Genomic DNA, 18,815 nt, shown 5'->3' on the forward strand with positions numbered 1-18,815 from the left:
TCGGCTTTTTAACTTAACAGGAGGTGGAGTTGGTTTTTGATCTCCCTCCTTTTCGCTACAGCGGGTGGTGAAAGTTCAATCCGTCTCTTGGTCTCTCTGACCGCAGTCGGGAATGGGTTTTATCCTGCTCCCCGCCTTGTCTGAGCAGCTTTTGCATTTTCCTGTTATTGCAGTGCCTGTATGTCAGTTTCCGACTCTGCCCCAGGCTTTGTGTATGTGTGTGTGCGCATGCATGCATGCGTGCGTTTTAGCACCATGTTTCCTGTTGTTTGGGTTCAGGTACTTTTTCACTGACTCCCCAAGATCAGACAGCCTCGCCCCTTCACCATTCAAGCTGAACAGGGTGGAAGTGCTGCTGTCGGCTTCCCATTACTGCCCCCCTCTTGTTTTTCACTTCTCATTTCAGAGGAATGCTGTGGGCCATGATACATGGAATTTGGTACCTCTGTATGGTTGAAATTTAGTTGTTTTCTTCTCTCTCTCTTTTTGGAGATATATTCTTAAAAAACGGCACAAGTTGAGTTTCTGTACATAGATCAAACAACGTCATTGTTACATAAACACTCTGTGTGCGGCCATAAAACACTTCCAGTCAATCCTGTGTGTCCTTTTTGTCTGACATACTCTCTCTCCCTCTTCCCTCTTTGTCTCCTCACGTCCTTCATTCCCACCCCTCTCTTCACTCTCTCCAGCTGGTTTCATGGGAAGATAACTCGGGAGCAGGCCGAGCGGCTCCTCTACCCTCCAGAGACGGGTTTATTCCTGGTGAGGGAAAGCACCAACTATCCTGGAGATTACACCCTGTGTGTCAGCTGTGATGGCAAGGTGGAGCACTACCGCATCATCTACCACAACGGCAAACTCACCATCGACGAGGAAGAGTATTTTGAGAACCTCATGCAGCTGGTGGAGGTGAGGAAGGATGGAGAGCATATAGCTGTTATTTGTAGTCTAATTTTGTTGACAGAACACCTTTAATAGTACTACTGGCATTCAGTTTGGCAGTAAAAAAACGATGAATGCCTTCTCATAATCATCATCATCATTTCCAGCTGGTTTTTGTTTTTAAGAGCCGAAAGACTTGAGGCATTTAACTGAACGTCAAAGAGAGCGATTTGTAAGAAAATGAAACTTTAAATGTCACCTTGTTTTAATGTTCCAGTGCATACTTCCTCTATCCTGAAGGTCACAGAGAGTTAGGCTACATTTTATTTAGGTAGCTCAAATTAAGTAGTATCGATCCTTAAAATAACTGTTACAGTAAAAAAGTTGGTGATTTTACAAAGTTTATTCCATCTTAGGTTTTCTTCAGAAAGGGTGGCGCCATAGTTTAGCAACTAACACATGTGCCTGACACATGAAAGATCCCAGTTTGAGACCAGGAGAGGAACTAAATCTCCTCCTGTGGGAGGGTTGCGTTAGGAAGGTCATCTGGTGGAAAAAATCTGCCAAATCAAACATGTGCTACATCTGCTGTGGTGACCCCTTGTGAATAAGGGAGCAGCCGAAACAAGCAGAGTTTCTTCAGTAAAACTGAAGAGCAGCAGGAAAACAAACCTACTTGTTTTGTTTTGGTTTTTTTTGTTTTCCCCTTAAAAGGTTGTTATATAATTCCTATGAGAATTTATATTTCTGTTTGTTTCAGGCCAACTGTTTATCCTCTCAGATATGCTTCGTCTGTCTATCAAAGGTGTTTTAGATCTTAACACAGTTAACACTGTACGAGAGACTTGTTTCTAGTCTATTACAGAGCTAAAAGCTTCTTATATCACGTATTTTCTACAGTTAAATATTGTATCTCATTGTCCATTAGGTCACACTAGGGCTGCTCGATTATGGCAAAAATGATAATCACAATTATTTTCACTGAAATTGAGATCTCGATTATTTGACGATATTTATTTAACCCTTTAAGACCTACTATAGAACCAAGTCCGCCAGAGCTTATATATATATATATTTTTTTTATACATGCTGTAGTGCCATTTCTGGGAGCATTTCAAGTTACTATACATCAATACAACTGTTATAGCCCATAATTTAATAATATGTATGCATTAAGTCCATAGTAACTACATTAATTGCATAAAAGTGCAATAAACTACAAAAAAAATAAATTGAAAATCGTTTTTGTTACATATATTTCTACTTGGAGAAATTTAAGAGGCTTATCCCTCAAATCTTTAAATACAAAAAAGTTGCAAAAAATAGTTTACAACAACAGGAAATTTATTTTGAGTGTCTTCATAGTTTTATTTTTGAGATACACCAATTTTTATATACTGCAGGAAAAACGAAAAACAATCCTATGATGCAAATTTGCAAAGAAAACAGCAGGTGCATCAAAATAAACTATTTCCAGCAGTGTAATTCGAGTTCTAAGCATCACAGAAACTATTCAGAAAAGTCAAACATGACTTATAAAAACACCAGTATAGGCTTTTAAGGCCTACAAGTAAAAAACTACATTTTCCGCGAAAATGACGTCACGTCCGGTTTAGGGCAGGAAATGGCGGACACGCGACAGTTCGTGCTGACGTCTGTTTCACTGTGGGAAGTGGCAACGCGTGTTTCTGTAATATTATGTTTTTGTTCCTGCAAGCGCTTTTTATGCAATTTTTGCAAAGTTTTATGTGGAAGGAAACCGTGACCGAGGACAAGCTGATGGCATAAGATGTAAGTAGAACTCCTCCGGTTTCATATGCAAAACAAATTATTGCGCTAGCTTACGCGGTTCAGGTTCTACAGGGATTTAAAAATAGTTAAACAAAACTGAACGTGCGGCTCTTTAAAGGGTTAACAATAAGAATGTATTGAATAATGACTTTAAAAAATAATATAAAATAGTGTGCAACACCACTGAAGTCTTTTTTTTACCTCTCTTTTCAACCAACAGCAGTCACTCTCCTCTCCAAATAACTTCTGCTTAGCTTTCCGAGCTTCCCTCGGGTCCTCTTAATCAGCGGTCTCCAACCTTTTTTGCGCCACGGACCGGTTTATGCCCGACAATATTTTCACGGACCGGCCTTTAAGGTGTCGCGGATAAATGCAACAAAATAAAACTAGTACCGGTACCGAAAAAAAGAAGAGTTATTCATAACACACGTGAAAAGACCAAGGAAAACCGAGTTAACGATCAAAACGATAACAAAATAACGCTGAAAACCGATAAAAACCCTGAAACCATACATTTCACACCTGAGCCTCAACTCTCACGGCCCGGTACCAAACGACTCACGGACCAAGGCCCAGGGGTTGGGGACCGCTGCTCTTAATTGTTGTGACGCATGTTCGAAATGCAGAGAGGTGCGCTGGATTTGCCACACGGAGCAGCGTGAGAGTAAAGCACGAGGGAGGGGCTAATAATCGGCTCAGTCATTTTTAATGATAGTTGAAAGCCCAGATCGTAATCGTGATTAAAATTCGATTAATTGAGCAGCCCTAGGTCACCCAATGATCCCATCACATTCCCCTAGCATTTGTGACAGTCAGTCAGTTGCATTAAAAGCTGATTATCTTACATTACACCTGCAGTCTTTGGTTATTGATTATTTTTTATTTGTTTGGTAAAAAGGAAAATGTAAACCTGTTTGAATCAACAAAAAAGTTGTTTTGTTTTTTTATTAGGAGTAAACAATTGGAATCCATCTTCTAAACTGCATGGCACGACAGCTAATAGAAATAAGTTGTGGTAGTTATATGGTGATAAATGATGCAGCAGTTTGATTACATAACTCTGTAAAGGACACACATGCTGAATATCTCTGTGGACTTCTCCCAAAACTCTGACTCAAGTACGTATCCTTCAAAAAGCTGTCTGATCCTCTCACTCCCTGACTGCTCTCTGTAAGCTGGTTCAGAGGAAGGACGGAGTGTGGAAAGGGGAAGACGGGGAGACATGATGATAGAAACGGAGAGGGAGCGAGATAAAGGCCTTTCATCCTCTTAGATAAAGAGAAGAGCTGGATTGGCGGCTATCACACTTTTAATTGGGCCTCATCTTTTTTGCCTTGTGGGGCGTTGGAAGTGGACAGGCAGGAATGTGCCAGCTGGCAACGAGACCATCTACATCCCCAGCGCATTCTTGTTATCAGCCACCCACAATCTCTCTCTCTCACACACACTCTCCAACACACACTCACCCTCCGGGCTCAGTTCAGCCTCTACTTCCTTTCTCCACCTCCCTCCCTCCTCCTTTCTTTCTGTCTTTGTGTTCCCTGGTGGATACCTGGCATATTGCTTTCTGTCCTCCTCCTCCTCTCATCTCCGTATCTTCCTTTCGCCCTCCACTGTCTCCGTCTCCCTGCTTTACCCTGCTATGTTTCTTTCTTTCGGTATCTCTTTACATCTTTATTCTGTAGCCTGTCTGCATTCCCTTGTCTCTTCTTTCTCTATAATTGCGCATGATAGAATTCCTTACATTCTTGTGTGTTTTTCCGGCTCGCTCGGTGTTCCTCTGCTCTGTTATTCTTCATATAGACCTACACATCAAATGCTGGCAGACCTCTGTCTTCAGTCAGTGCATCCTCTCATGCACGTGGTTTTTAAAAATAACAAAACAAAAACAAAAGCAAAGCTCGCTCCATATGGTATTTTTAGGGGTGTAATTGCACAGTCAAAGTATTGTCTGTTAGGGTGCTCACTGGCTGTTTCAACTCTGTGATCACACCTTTCTCTGCTAATTACACATGGGAAGATTGTGATTTAGCCACTTGTGCTCTAAAAACACATTGTCATGCATTCTAAGATTGCATTTCAGTGATTATTTGTTACATAAGCAATGCTAATTAAGGTCCGTTCAGGGCTGTCTTTTTCAAGATCATATAGGCAACGCTTCAGAAATGATAAATAATGACCTGATAAATGCTATACATAATCTAAATGCATCATTTGTGTATAACTGTGGCTATTTTACATGTGCAGTTAATTTGTCTTCAGCCTTCCTTCACCATGCTGCCCCCTGGTGGTTATAATCATATCTTACAGTCTATAGTCATCACATCAGTCCACAGTTGTGTAACAGTGGTCACAAAGAGGTTTCATGATTTATGTAACTTCTGCTATCACTTAAGGAGGCACTGATTTCTTTTCACATGATTTTTTTTTTTGCCTTTGCAATTCAACGCAGATGGTCTTTATTTCTTTACTTGCCGTGACAAACAGGGTCCTTGCCTTTGTAATACTATCCTAAATTGATAAGCAGATATGGACTGGGATTAGATTATTTTGTTGTCTTTATAAGGATGAACTGTAAAGTGTAATATGGTCCCACAAATGTGTCTGCATACACGTTTCCATTTGGACAGACAGCAGAGAGGCGTTTTCACCCATGTCAGGTCTGCTGCCATGCAGTCTTCCAAAACCTATCTGCACATCGCTGGAAGCAGATGATGTATGCGTCTGCTGAAAGGCGATTGGTTGACAAGTGGGCCAGAATAGGGAAGGGAGTGACAGAAGAGTTCATCTTGAATGAGAGGATTGTGGAAAAAAATCTTAAAAGATCAGAAATACAGTATAAAAAGTAGAGACAGCAGCTGCAGTGGACACTTGTCACTGTCATTGTCACTTCAGCTGTTTATATGTTATAACCTCACTCTTCTCCGTGGCTGGCAGACAGACCAACAACAGTACATGCCAGAGTGGCCCAAAGACCGGTTGTACCACATACTTTGCACGCTGCCTCCATCTGACAGCAGAGCTCTCTGTAGGTAGACGAGTCATCCCTGTATTGTCAGCTTGGTGCAAATGCACCAGCCCTCTCACCCTCCTCCTTGTTCCCACAGTAAATGCTCCCCAGGAACCTCACCTTTACACTAATACTGACAGTGTCCAGCAGAGGTTTAAACATTTCCCAAGTGTGATCTTTTCATCACAGTGTGTCTGACTTTAAAGTGTAGATTTTTATTCCTTTGTGTTTTTTGTTTGTTTGTTTTTTAACTGACTTCTGTTGATAGTTACTTTTCTGTAGTGTAGTGATTATTTAAGCATTTTATATAGTAGCCAAAGCTGCAGGGGATGTAATTTTATAAGTGACTTGCCCTCCGTATTGTTGTCCCTTGATCTGTCCACATCTGAAGTAGCTTAAAGAGACTACACCTTATGCTTTTTCTTATTTTGTTTTACAATGGTGGATGCTCATATCATATTAAACATGTTCAAAGTTTCCAGTAACAAACAAGTCTACTAATGGGTCTGCATGATGTCAGTAAGGGCTGATATCCATAATTTGGTCATCTCAGACACGCAACTCAGGCTGTGAGCATAGGAGACCCACCCACAAACTTTACCAAAGGACAGCCAATCAAAAGAAATCTGTCTTAAAGGGAAGGAAGCTAAAATGTTTTACACAGTGGATGAGTCTCTGTGTAACATGAGTAGGAATCATTTCAAATGGAAATGCAGTGAAAGACACATAAAAGACCTTTAGTAAGTTTAGACATAGTGGATCAGCTGTCTCTTCAACTACACGAATTTAAAGAAAAAAAAATAGAGCTTTTAAAGTAATAAAACTTTATTCTGGTGGATTTTTTTGGTTTGTTTTAGAGCTGGAAAAAGGGCAAATCTGAAAATGTACTCATGTCTTTTGTAACTGGAGCTGATTAGAAACACACACTGCTTTAATAGAGTACTTCTGACTGGAGCTGGAGTTAAATTTTACAGAGCAGCAGAAGCAGCCCTTAAACTTCAGGCGAACACCTTACTGTGTTTTCTCGCTTTGTACTCTGCTGTAAATCCTCCCAACTTTGCTGCTCCTGTTTTATTCCATCTTTCATATGGAAATGAGGCCGGGATTCTGTCGTCCCTCAAGACGAGCCTCCTCGTCTTTAACAAAGATGCATGTTGATAAAAGGTAAACCTGTCATGCTGTACCTGTTTGGTGGATGGAGCCTCCTCTCATAAAATCTGACAACACAGCTTGAATCTTCTTTTCATCGCTACCGTCACATTTTTCTGCAGAGGGTGGCCCCGAACATCAGCCTCTCTTTTGTTTTGCATATCAAAAGCTTGTATATAGACTCAACAGTATGAAGTAATCCAAGAACATCCGTATCGGATCATTCAGCTAGGTACAGTGGCACAGTACAGTATATACTGCTGACCTAAATTCAGGGAAAACCTTTTGAGAGAGGATTTTCTTTGTAACTTTTAACACTTGAAGCATACATACTTTTTTTTTCTTTATGCATGGAGATTGTATTTAATTCTCAAACTTTCTCTCTCCAGCACTACACCAAAGACGCTGATGGCCTTTGTACCAGGCTGATTAAACCGAAGTTGATGGAGGGAACAGTGGCAGCGCAAGATGAATTCTCTAGGAGTAAGAGCACACAGAGCTCATTACACAGCCCTACAGGGACACTGGCACCAATACACACAGGGACACTTTGTTATGCTTGTCTTTATATGCCACATTAACCTCACAGTATCAGATGCATGAACACACACACACAGTGTACAGAGAAATCCTGCGTCTCCTACGAGCTTTAATAGCATTAATCAACTGAGGGTGGTTAATCTTTGTGTGGCTGGGAACGACTGCTGGGCTTCACCGGCTCTCAAGGTCAATCTCCAGCTCTGTCTGTCTTTATTTACCCTCACATACCCATCTGACCCAGCTAATTCTTACGCTAGAGAAATGCAAAGATTAATTCTCCTGCTTAAAGGATATACATCATTGTCAAAGTTATTTTAACAAGAAAATAGCTGCTGTAACTGCAAAGTCATGAACAGAGGATTTTTTTCATAACGCCTTTTTGGAATAATATTATTACTTACATTATGATTGCAGAGTGTCATTAACGTCCTCTTTTGGCAGGTGGCTGGGCCTTGAACAGAAAAGAGTTGAAACTCCTCCAGACCATTGGCAAAGGGGAGTTTGGGGGTAAGAACCAAATTTAAACAGGATATTTTCATATTTCATTTTCATTTCTCACATCAGGCCAAGGTCACCTTGGAGAATGTACTAAAACTTTGTCCCCTCTGTGTCCTTGTCAGATGTGATGGTAGGAGACTACAGAGGGACCAAGGTGGCGGTCAAGTGCATCAAAAATGACGCTACAGCACAGGCTTTCATCGCTGAGGCTTCTGTCATGACGTAAGATCCGCAGCTATTGCTTTTTGTACTTCACACCACCACAGATGTTTCTGTCTGCAGACATGTTTCTTCATCAAATATTAGGTCATCCTTTGTCATTTTTGTGGGTAGAAGTTGACCATGATTTTTAAAAAATATTTTACTGCATGCTTACCGCATATTTTTTTTCCCCCTCTGTTTCTGTGTTTCGACAGGCAACTGAGGCACAACAACCTGGTGCAGTTGCTAGGGGTAATCGTGGAGGAGAGGGGCAGTCTCTACATCGTCACAGAATACATGGCTAAGGTCAGCCCAAGTGCTCTTTTATGACAAGTTTTAAAACTGGAAATGGTACATGCTCGCATTAACCCTCTGCGATTTAAACGCTAGTTCAGTACATTAGGAGAATAAAACACAGTCAAAACCACGCTAATGAAACAGTTGTTAGCCTTGCTTAGCATAAAGACAGGAGACACTGGAAAACACCTGACCTGACCCCATTCAGCGGGTACAAAAAGATTTATATCTTGTTTGTTTCATCTGCAGAGGGGGTTACAGGTTGTGCACTAGAGGAGGCATTTGCTTCTAAGCCAAGAAATGATGACGACTGTGACCTCATGTAAAACAGCAAATGGATTTTTAAAACACTTGTTATTGTACAGATGAAACAAATGTTTCCCCTTATTAAAAAAAAATACTTTGACATGTTTTCTTTTTTCGCACGGGGTCGTCGATTTGGTTTTTACTCAGGCTATTCATGCTAAAAAATGTACCTACACAGTTTTCTGTGAGACTTTCTTGAATGTAAGCATTGTGTTAATAATCCAAACTGCACCACAGGGCAGCCTAGTGGACTACCTGCGCTCTCGAGGGCGGACTGTTCTCGGTGGAGACTGCTTACTCAAGTTCTCACTGTGAGTCTCTTTCAAGCAATTATTTAAAGAATTATTTAAAAGAACATTTTTAAACTGCTCTTTTCGGGATCTGAAACTAAATCACTGCCACTTTAACCCTCTGCGTTCTTACTGAACTTCAGGAGAAAAGTGTCATAGCAGTAACATGAACGTTGTTTGCTGCAACTCATACATCCTTATTTATTTTAATTTAATAATTATCTAGCTAATATTGTTATCTAAAGCAAGTTAAGTCCATTGTGATCAGTACAAAGAATGAGTGTAAGCTTTCAGATGAGCATTATTATATGTTTGTCTCAAATTAATCAGTTGAAGTTTCATTTTTCTGTGCCAGCCTTGTAAGTTTTGAAATAACTTACAGTAGTGAAAAAACATTTTGGAGCATTTACATCTGAAACTAAATTGAAAATCATAATGGCTTAGTTTTCCCTCTAGCCAAGCTAATTTTCCTGACAAGGGCAGGTGATAAAAGTAAAATCCTCAACCACCTATTGCCCTATATTAGTTAGCCAGTTCTCACTCATCCTCTTTCCTGGCAGTGACGTGTGTGAAGCTATGGAGTACCTGGAGGCCAATAACTTCGTCCACAGAGACCTGGCGGCTCGCAATGTGCTGGTTTCTGACGATAACATCGCCAAGGTCAGCGACTTCGGCCTCACCAAGGAGGCATCCTCCATACAGGACACTGCCAAGCTGCCCGTCAAATGGACATCCCCAGAAGCACTAAGAGAGAAGGTGATGGGATGAGACAGGGTTGATGTTGCTGACTCGACTCTTAATTGATCTGAATAAGGGCGGTTTATTTAAAATGGATTAAAAAGGAGAGGCTGCAGGATATCAGTTTATTTGAATGAGAGTGCCAGTCCAAGACAGTCTTTTAAATAGTGGTATAATCTTGATCCCGGGTCTAGCAAGTTCATTAATAGTGTGTTTGTCTGCCCTAAAAGTATTTAAAGAGGCCAGTTTAACAAAGAGTGGTGTTTAGTGGCTCATAAACAGTTTTCCTGCTGGAGAGTAAAAGCAAGCCCAAAGGTTTTCTCAACATCTTAATCGAATCATCTGTCAAGCTGCCCAGAATTTCTGCCCAGATAAAGTAACTCTGGGCACCCAGAGCCTGACAGCAAAGAGTGTATGACTGTTGAACAAGCTGCAAATATGGGGGGAAAAATAATTATTCAGCTCTATTTCCAACAAAGTTAGGACAATGTGTAAACAAATTCACTGAAATGTTAATGAATTAAGGCCTGAGTTTAACTGAAAATGTTGAGAATGAGAAATGTTTCTGAATTTGATGCCAACATCTTAATGTTGGTTTAAAAAAACACAGACGGTGTGTGTGTGTGTATATGCGAGGGTCAAGGCAGCAGACCAAAATATAATGGCTGTGGCAGCAGTGCAGTGGAAATGGACAGTTATAGAGTGGAAATCTTTATATTTAAAATGAAAATGAGGGACTGTCTATAAAAATGTCAGCAATTCCTTAAGTTTAAGCTAGGGCTGAACGATTATGGAAAATAATCTAATTGCGATTTTTTGCCCCAATATTGCGATTGCGATGCGATATGCGATTATTTTTTAAGGTCTTTGTCTTCTGTATTATTAAACAAAGACAAGCAATACATCATATAGTATGGCCAATACTATATTACATTAATTTTAAACTGTTCTTTCCTGGAAGACAGACCTCTGTTATGATGACATGAGGTGATGCATGAATTGATGACTGACATTTTTATTTAACTTCTTCAATCACAACAGTATATTTGAACATACACAATAGTTTATTTTTAGCTTACAAACATCTGAGCATAAAGTGCTGACAAGGAACCCTGGTGTAAACATTAAAATGAAAGTCAGTACAATGTGCAGATTGCAGAAATATACATAAAAAAAAATCAGTGGCTTTACCACACTCAGTTTTTCGACATCTGTGAACTACTAGACAGTCATTCAATTAAAAAATAATATTAAATAAATAAAACTAATAAATAAAAAATACACACAGCTTACTGATCTCTGCAGTCAGTAACATTACACATAAAGTGCAAACATAATAGCAATTGTATAAACACACACACAAACACGCCTTTAAAGTTTAAAGGCGTGAAATTGGACGGTCTAGCCTTCTGATTAGCTAATCAGAAGGCTAGTTCTGATTAGCGTCACCGCTGTCTCGGTGGAGTTTAATAAACTCGGCCGTCTGCTTCTTGCCATCTAAAATATAACCAGACACTGGTGTAAATTCTCGACTGTCTCATACTTCTGTTTAATAAGTTTTCTGTTTGACGTTTAGTCAGCTGTGTGAAAACCAAGGAGGAACCCACCCGGGGGATTAATAAAGTTTTATTTTATCTAATCTAATAACTTTAATCTCAGCCAAACCGATTTACTCACGAACAAACAAAACACTGAAAAAAGCCCAACAATAACATTTTTAGGTTGTCTAAGTGACTTATATATTACGTTTAACCCGAGCAGCGAAACTCCGCGGTGATCTGAAAATGATGTGCCGGGAGTTGTGCCGTTCTCGGCCGCATCAGTAACCCTCGAGCTCCCGGCTAGCTGTCGAGCTGGTGGGTAGCAGACGCCTCTGAAAACGTCGAAGCACTTTTGCAAATATGGGATATCTTGATAAACCGAGCAGATATTTGATGTTTACACAACTACTTTCTCGCCTGAAAATATGTTAAAAGTTTATTTTGTGACCCAGAAAGATTAGTATGAGTAATTTTAAAACTTAGTAGCGGCCGCCATTGTTGGAAACTGGAGTTTGGCTGGGCCGCGCTATGAATTCTGGGATATGGTAGTAATTTGGACAGCCTTCGGCGCGTCGCTGTGACGTAATCGGTCTACAAATGCGGCCTCAGGAGGATGCAGCCCATGAATTTGGACATGTCCAGAGTATAATCGCAGCCTTTGCGGTTAGAAAATTGCACTTGATCATGTCGCGATATTATCGCAAATGCGATATATCGTTCAGCCCTAGTTTAAGCAGTCCTTTTGTTAATGCCCTTGAATTAAAGTTGAAAGTGTGCACTTCAGTCACATCTTGATTGTTTGGTTTAAAATCCACCGTGGGGGTGCATGTACTGTACGACCTGGTTTTGTTGGTCTGGAGGGAGGCGCAAGCCTGATCTGCTTTCTGAATGCCTTTATGTATAATGTATGAATTTCGGCTTCTCTCTTAATCCAACAGAGGTTTTCCACTAAGTCAGACGTTTGGAGTTATGGGATCCTACTGTGGGAGATCTACTCCTTTGGGCGTGTGCCTTATCCTAGAATTGTAAGTACCTTTATGGGATTTTCTGTGGCTCGCTGACGTCTGACATACACCAGCAGATGGCAGGCTTTATTGCCTGAACCATTTATTTATTTTTGTGCAAGATCAGTGTAACTGCTGGTTCTCTGTGTTGGCCTCATTCATGCCATGAAACAACTGAAGCAGGTGATGTGTCACCGGTTGATACGTTCGCATTTTTAGTTATTTTTAGTTATTCTTGTTATGTAGTTACCTTTGCCTGGAATATTGCATCACCTTTGAGTCCATTGCATCAGTTTGACTGATCAAAATGTTGAGCTAATGTCAGCATTTCTTTGTCTGTGTCTCTCAGCCGTTGAAAGAAGTGGTGCCTCGGGTAGAGAAAGGGTACAAGATGGATGCCCCAGACGGCTGCCCCGCCGTGGTGTACGACCTGATGAAGCAGTGCTGGACCTTGGATCCCGTGATGCGGCCCTCCTTCCGCATGCTGAGGGAGAAGCTCCAGCATATCAGAGCCAAGGAGCTCTACCTGTGAAGAGGAGGTGCTTGTGGGGGGTACCGGGGGAAGAGGACGGGGGCGAGATGCAGCCCAGCACAGCTGTAAAGTGGGAGAAGGAGAAGAGGGACCACAGCACTTTCCTCCTACCTGCCAAGCCTCTTGACCTGTGGGACTGCTACGCTGTGCCCCCTCCCCCGACCTCCACCGTCCACCAGCCGTCCTCTGCTTTCACACTAGGACTGTTTTCCTGTTTGTGTTGTATAGCTTTTGCCAGACAATTTCCTCTTCTCGCGATGGGCCGCTTCTCTTTCCTCCTCCTACACCTGCCACTGCTCACTCACTCTCCCTTCTCTTTGTCACTTGGTCCAAATTGCTCTTCTTCTTCTATGTGAAAGTTCCCTTTTGTTTCTTTGTATTTCCTCCCCTCCTCCTCCTCTCCTGAACATGGCATTAACTGGAGGGGAGGCTGGCCTTTTCCTCCACGTTTGTCAGGTGCTCTTTTCTTCTCCAGTCCACCCCACTCGATCATTCCCAGATTCCCATATCACCATGTGGCTTTGCATGCCTTTCAGCCCAACTCTGTCATTCCTTCCTTGCATCCCTCCTTGCTTTCCCTCGGCCTTGTTGTCAGGTGTGGGGCCTTCGCTCTGTGCCAAAGTGCCTCCAGTCTACAGAGCTCCAGACTTCCCTCCAACACTTCTTTTGATTGGACTGTTATGGTTTCAATTTTTATTTTTTAAACAAAATCTTTTTTTATTGCTTTCTTTGTTCCAGAGGTTATGAAACTGTTTGGGGTTTTTTTAAGTGGCATCTCCTTCACCTCCACCATCTTTACATCAGACTTTTTTTTTTTTTTTTTTTGGTTTTTGCTTTGTTAATCCAAGCGTCCATGAAGAGCACGAGAATAGGAAGTGAGGAGACTTGGAGGGGGCCAGTGTCATGTTCATCCTTCCTTAAAGACCGCCCAGAGGAGCGGTAGGTGGGTGGTTGGGTGGCAGGGCAATAACAGGAGAAGAAGGGGGAGAGGCAGTTCACAAACATGGTTGATTCATCATACGTGGGCTTGTTTTTATATCAAAATATATTTAAAGGATTAAAAAAAAAAGAACAAGGAAAAACTGACTTGGACAGAGTTAAAAAAGGACGCTTTTCAGAAGCCAGGAGCAACTTGCCGTTAGGGATGTTCAGTGTCTCTGTGAATGCTAGGGTCGGGGTGGTGCATGCTGTGTGTGAGAGGCCTTGGGTTCAACTGTCAGTGCTTTCAATGTTCATTGTTTTATTATGCTATCATAATTATGAATAAATCATTCCATCTGAACAGTGTGGAAACACCTGCATAATTATATCTAAGTGTGTGTGTGTGTGTGTGAGAGAGAGAGAGCATATTTTAGAAGGAGGAGTGCTGTCTTACTGTACAAGCACCTCCCCACCTCTATGAATGTGTGGTTTTTGGATTTGACAAGCACCAAATTTCAGGGTTGAAAATAAAGCAAATGCTAAAATGCCCCAAAAAAAACTGCAATTCCTCTGTTGGCCACTAGAGGCTGGCTCCAAAGTAAATTCCACCAGACAAAATTAACATGTTTACATCCCGGTACAATAAAGCCACATGGGCACTGCGCTATTAATGGTTCTAAAAAAAGAAGGGGGGGGGTTTCCACATCATGATCACAGTCCTTAGTGGAAATATTACTAAATCCTGTTTTCGTTTTCTCGACTTTCGTGGTTTATTCTCCAGGGAGTATGAGCTGTGTGAATCTATATTTAAATTACTTTTGGTTGCTGTTTTGCCATTTTCCTTTTGTCTCTGCCGATAATGAGGAAATCCCGTGATCCCAATTAAAGAGACATTTAAATCCACACTCGGCTTTCTGCATTGTAATGCCCTTCAGTGAGTTGCAAAGTAAATGTGAAGGGTTAAAGATGTCTAACAGGATGAAAAATGCTTATTTTCCCTTGTAAAAGGAATAATATCAAAACACAACAATAGAAAAGAGTTCTTTGATATAACCGTTCAACTCTTTACCTTTTTTGTGATGCAGATCAGAAAGCAAAACGACTGATCTAGAGGAGTGTTTTATACCTGCAGCTATAAATAATCCTCATGTGATCATTCTTTGATAGTACTGCTACAAACAGATGGGGTTTGTCATCAAGGTGTGAAGGAGTGTCAGCTGAGTTGTTCCCAGTGCTGCCTTCACTGTGCCTCCTCTGCTCTTTGGAGAGGGCCCAGTTGTCCCCAGTACAGTGACCTATAGGCTGAAACGGGACCAAGAGTTCAGTGGACTGGCCATCTGTGTGGTGCTTTCACTTTTAGCTCATTTGAATCTCATCCATCCGCCTGCTTCTCAATCTTCCGCTGCAGCAGCAGACAGTTGTTTGGGTCGCATTTTCATGTGAATCCTATGAATTTTAATGGCAGTGACAGGGCGGTAACAATAGGCTGGTTACGTAAGCACGGCAGTTTGTGCTCATGGCCAAGACTGTACTGCTGTCAGGACTCATCGCGCCAGCTCCAATTTACCATCCTGCCATGGCTGCACAAGACGGGCCTTTTGCAGAAGCCAACCCTGCAAAAAAAAAAAAAAATCCTAAAGTAGCTCTGCTATTGGTGAAAATTACAGCTCATTAGGGAATTGGGGGAGGATTTCTAGATGTCATCTGACTGCCAGAAGTCACCACCAGGAGGCATCCTACAGTCTGAGATCCCAAGGGAGCTGAAAAGGAGCAGCGCAGAGCTTTCAGCTCAGATTTAATTGCAGTGCTGAAGGAGGCACTCAAGATATCAAACGAGAGATTTTCTCAATCCATGTCAAAGGTCAGAAGCAGCTGCATCCTTTAATGACGTTTGGATTCTTAATGAGACGCCATTTGCTGTCGCAGCTCATCTGCTTCCACCTCATTATACCCTATTTGTTTTTTTTTTCTTTAATATTACAGTAAACTATTGTGCGATTATTAAAGTATATTTTAAAATGTAAAGCCCAGCTTGAAGTGTCACAGTGACAGGAGCTTGTGGTTATAGCAGTGACGGTTAATGCACTGCTCTCACATCTGGAAGCCTCAGTCTTTGGTTCACACTTAAGTAATCCTGACAACCGCACAGCTCCTCGTTCTTAGCAGGCACAAGCACGGGGGTTGATGTGTTAATCAGCTTTCGATAAGTTATGGATCTGTGCTACTGGCAGCAGCCAGGCACAACTCTACTGACAGTGTAATCTGATTACACCAACACAGTTTTTGGGAGGGAAGGATGAGGAAGATGCTCAGGGCTCTGCACATGTTTTTGTGCAGTTGGCATGTGCATTGTGTGGTCCCTCCCCCACACGTCAAGCTGGACCTGACAGACTTACATGCGTGACAGAATGAGGGTGAGGTGGGGGGTGTAACTTCACATACAGGCAGCACATAAACATTAAGCTTGTATCATGTGCTGTTTATGGGTTTCACGATGGAAGGGTTCTTCAAGCCCCCGGTTCGGTTGCATAGCTTGGATTACTCTGCAGTTTTTTAATGAGTACTTTCGCAGGGCCTGTATGCAGATGGGCCACCTCCGCTGTAGTTAACCTTTAATACCCTGAAGCAGCTGGAGGTTGCAAAATTTGCACTTCAGTAGGCTACACCATGACAGAAGTGAGTCATCGGACTTTTCCCCTGCCAAACACATGACATTACTTTAATTTAAAAAAAACAAGCTAAACTTGGTCTGAACCAGACGTTAATGATGCAGGTGTGTTTTGTTAACTTTGGAGTGAGCCAGGCTAAATTGAAGTAGCTGACTGATGCCTTAGGCTTTGTATTGGCACCCAGACATGACTGCTGTACAATCTTAACTCTCAGCAAGAAAGTGTCTTAACCTAAATGTTGAACTGTTCCATTAAAGATTGTTGTCAGTGATGCAGCAGACTGTAGGGGGGGACATTTGGATGCCCCTTAATTACTGACTCTAGGACTCAAGGGGGTTTATTGTGCAGCTCAAGCACTGTCACCAAGTGTGGGAGTTCTTTATTTTCACACTGTTTTAGTGACAAGGAGCGGGCATTGAGCTGACAGCTGATGAAGGAAATGATATTGACATTATCAGGCCAACATGTGGCTGGCTGTGTCAAATGTGGCCTCAGTGACAGAAATCTTTTCACATGGACACATCCCTTGGTCACATCACATGTCTTTTTCTGTCTGGCTTTGTGCCCCTCACCACTTCGCTAAAAAGCCTAAAAACACGCTGCTTCCTGCTGCAATTAGCTTCTATTTAGGGACTGACAAGGATGTTAACATTTCAAACACTGATAGCACTTTTCTGTCCTTGTGTGTGATGCTGTATTCTGGACCTTGTTCTGTATCACTGCAGAGTAGGGTCACGGTTGTTTTTAGCAGTCTGAATCACTCCCCTCTTGGCCATATGCAACATATGTTCTTTACTCCACTGCATGCTCTGTTTGCTGTGAGATCAGCAGTCATGTCTGCATTGTAAATGTTGACATTCTTCTTTGCATCTTTCGGTTTGTGTTAAGTGTGGCACTGAAGCTTCATTTAACTCTCAGTCACATCAAGAGCTCATTGAATTATTCGTGTCTGAGTGCAGCAGGCATGACATCAGAAACGGAACTACTCATGAGCACAGCCAGCGAAAGCTCATGTACACCATGACAGAAGGGAGCGTGATCTCAGATGTCAGAGAGTGTCATCAGGACATCCTCTGCTGAAAAGGGAGCTCTTTAGCTATGAATTAACCCAGGCATAAAAAGAATTTGGTACAGAACGATGAGCAGACACATCAATTAAGCACTTTAATCTTTAGTTTTATGTTTATTTTCCCATCAATTTGAAATGTATATTAATAGATATCCATGAGTGTTCATTGGCCTCTATGTAAGATGTAATGGTTTTTGGTAAAAGATCCCATTCAAAAACATTTTTGATACTATATGGGTGGAAAAATTCACAGTTCTTGTTCTGTGTTTAAAAACACTCCATCAGTGTGTGTTGCAATGGTAGATACCTTTATAAAAGTACCATAAGTTACAGGTCCAAAGCACAAAGGGGTCCAAATCTTGCATATTTTAATTCACATTACTTATTTTTCTAGCACTATGATGCTCCATAATTTCAGTAGTATTCTTTAAAAAACATATTTTCTTTTATGAGGATCATTATCACGGGGCGTACTTTCATGTGAAAAAGAGTTTTAACAGGGCTCTATGCAGACCTGTGAAAAATTAAGCACACCCTTGCTGAATTAAGAGGGTAAAGAAGCAGTCAGGCAGTGCTAATCAAATGCACTTGATTAATTAATCATTAGCAAGTGTGATCACCTTTTTGGCAATTTGCTGGTCTGGCTCATTCCGGTGTGTGCTTAAAGAGTGGCACGGGGATGGACATCCCAGCAAATTCACCATAAGATAAAACTGAGCAAAGCACAAAGAAATATCGGGAGAAGTGCAGGGTTCAGTATGAGCACGGCAGTGGAGGGGTGATGATTTATGCATGATTTCAACCACAGGACCTGGCCACCTTGAGCAGAATTTTGGTCCCAGGCTAATTTTTCTAGTGACAAATCTTGTCCACATAATGACATAAAATCAATATATTCAAACTTAAATATTATGAATATAATAGAAACAGCATTGATGATTACCTTTTAACTGATCAGGCAGCTTTAAGTCCTTTAAACAGTCGGATGCAATAAAAATGTAGTGAAAAGCTGGCTATCAAGGAGGGGCAGCAGATGAGGCACATAAGGCTCATAGTCTCAATCCATACTGGCAGGAATTGACAGTAATCTCTGCCATGTTCCTTATCTTAGCATAGAGTTTTGGGCTGATATGAACATCTTTATTTGGATAGTAATGATAGAGGTCCAATATAAGAGTCTGAATCTTAGTGTGACAGGCTGTTCAGTCGTTGTTATAGTTTTGTCAGTTGAAAACCCCTAAAATGTCAACCTGCTGGTGGTGCTAGAGGAAAAGTCAGGATTTTAACCAGGATTAATTCCACTTCCCCGGAACTGTCCATCCAGTGGTTGCTGAGATATTTCAGTTTGGACCAAAGTGCATCTAAGACTGACAG

General features: G+C 41.5%; 1 protein-coding gene across 1 annotated transcript in view; it reads left to right on the forward strand.

Moving 5' to 3' along the window:
• Nucleotides 1-13,976, forward strand: part of cskl (c-src tyrosine kinase-like) — a 52,344-nt gene extending 38,368 nt beyond the window's left edge. The window contains exons 5-13 of the mRNA XM_085362123.1: nt 693-912; nt 7,225-7,318; nt 7,817-7,882; nt 7,996-8,095; nt 8,290-8,380; nt 8,915-8,988; nt 9,528-9,723; nt 12,185-12,271; nt 12,600-13,976. Coding sequence (XP_085218249.1) covers nt 693-912; nt 7,225-7,318; nt 7,817-7,882; nt 7,996-8,095; nt 8,290-8,380; nt 8,915-8,988; nt 9,528-9,723; nt 12,185-12,271; nt 12,600-12,782 — 1,111 coding nt within the window. The 3' untranslated portion in view covers nt 12,783-13,976. The remainder of the gene's footprint in view (nt 1-692; nt 913-7,224; nt 7,319-7,816; nt 7,883-7,995; nt 8,096-8,289; nt 8,381-8,914; nt 8,989-9,527; nt 9,724-12,184; nt 12,272-12,599) is intronic.
• Nucleotides 13,977-18,815: the final 4,839 nt, after the last annotated feature.

This window comes from Diplotaxodon limnothrissa, linkage group LG1 (genome assembly GCF_057381915.1).
Source record: "Diplotaxodon limnothrissa isolate DT_005_m linkage group LG1, D_limnothrissa_male_GT1.1, whole genome shotgun sequence".
In the NCBI taxonomy this organism is placed as follows: domain Eukaryota; kingdom Metazoa; phylum Chordata; class Actinopteri; order Cichliformes; family Cichlidae; genus Diplotaxodon; species Diplotaxodon limnothrissa.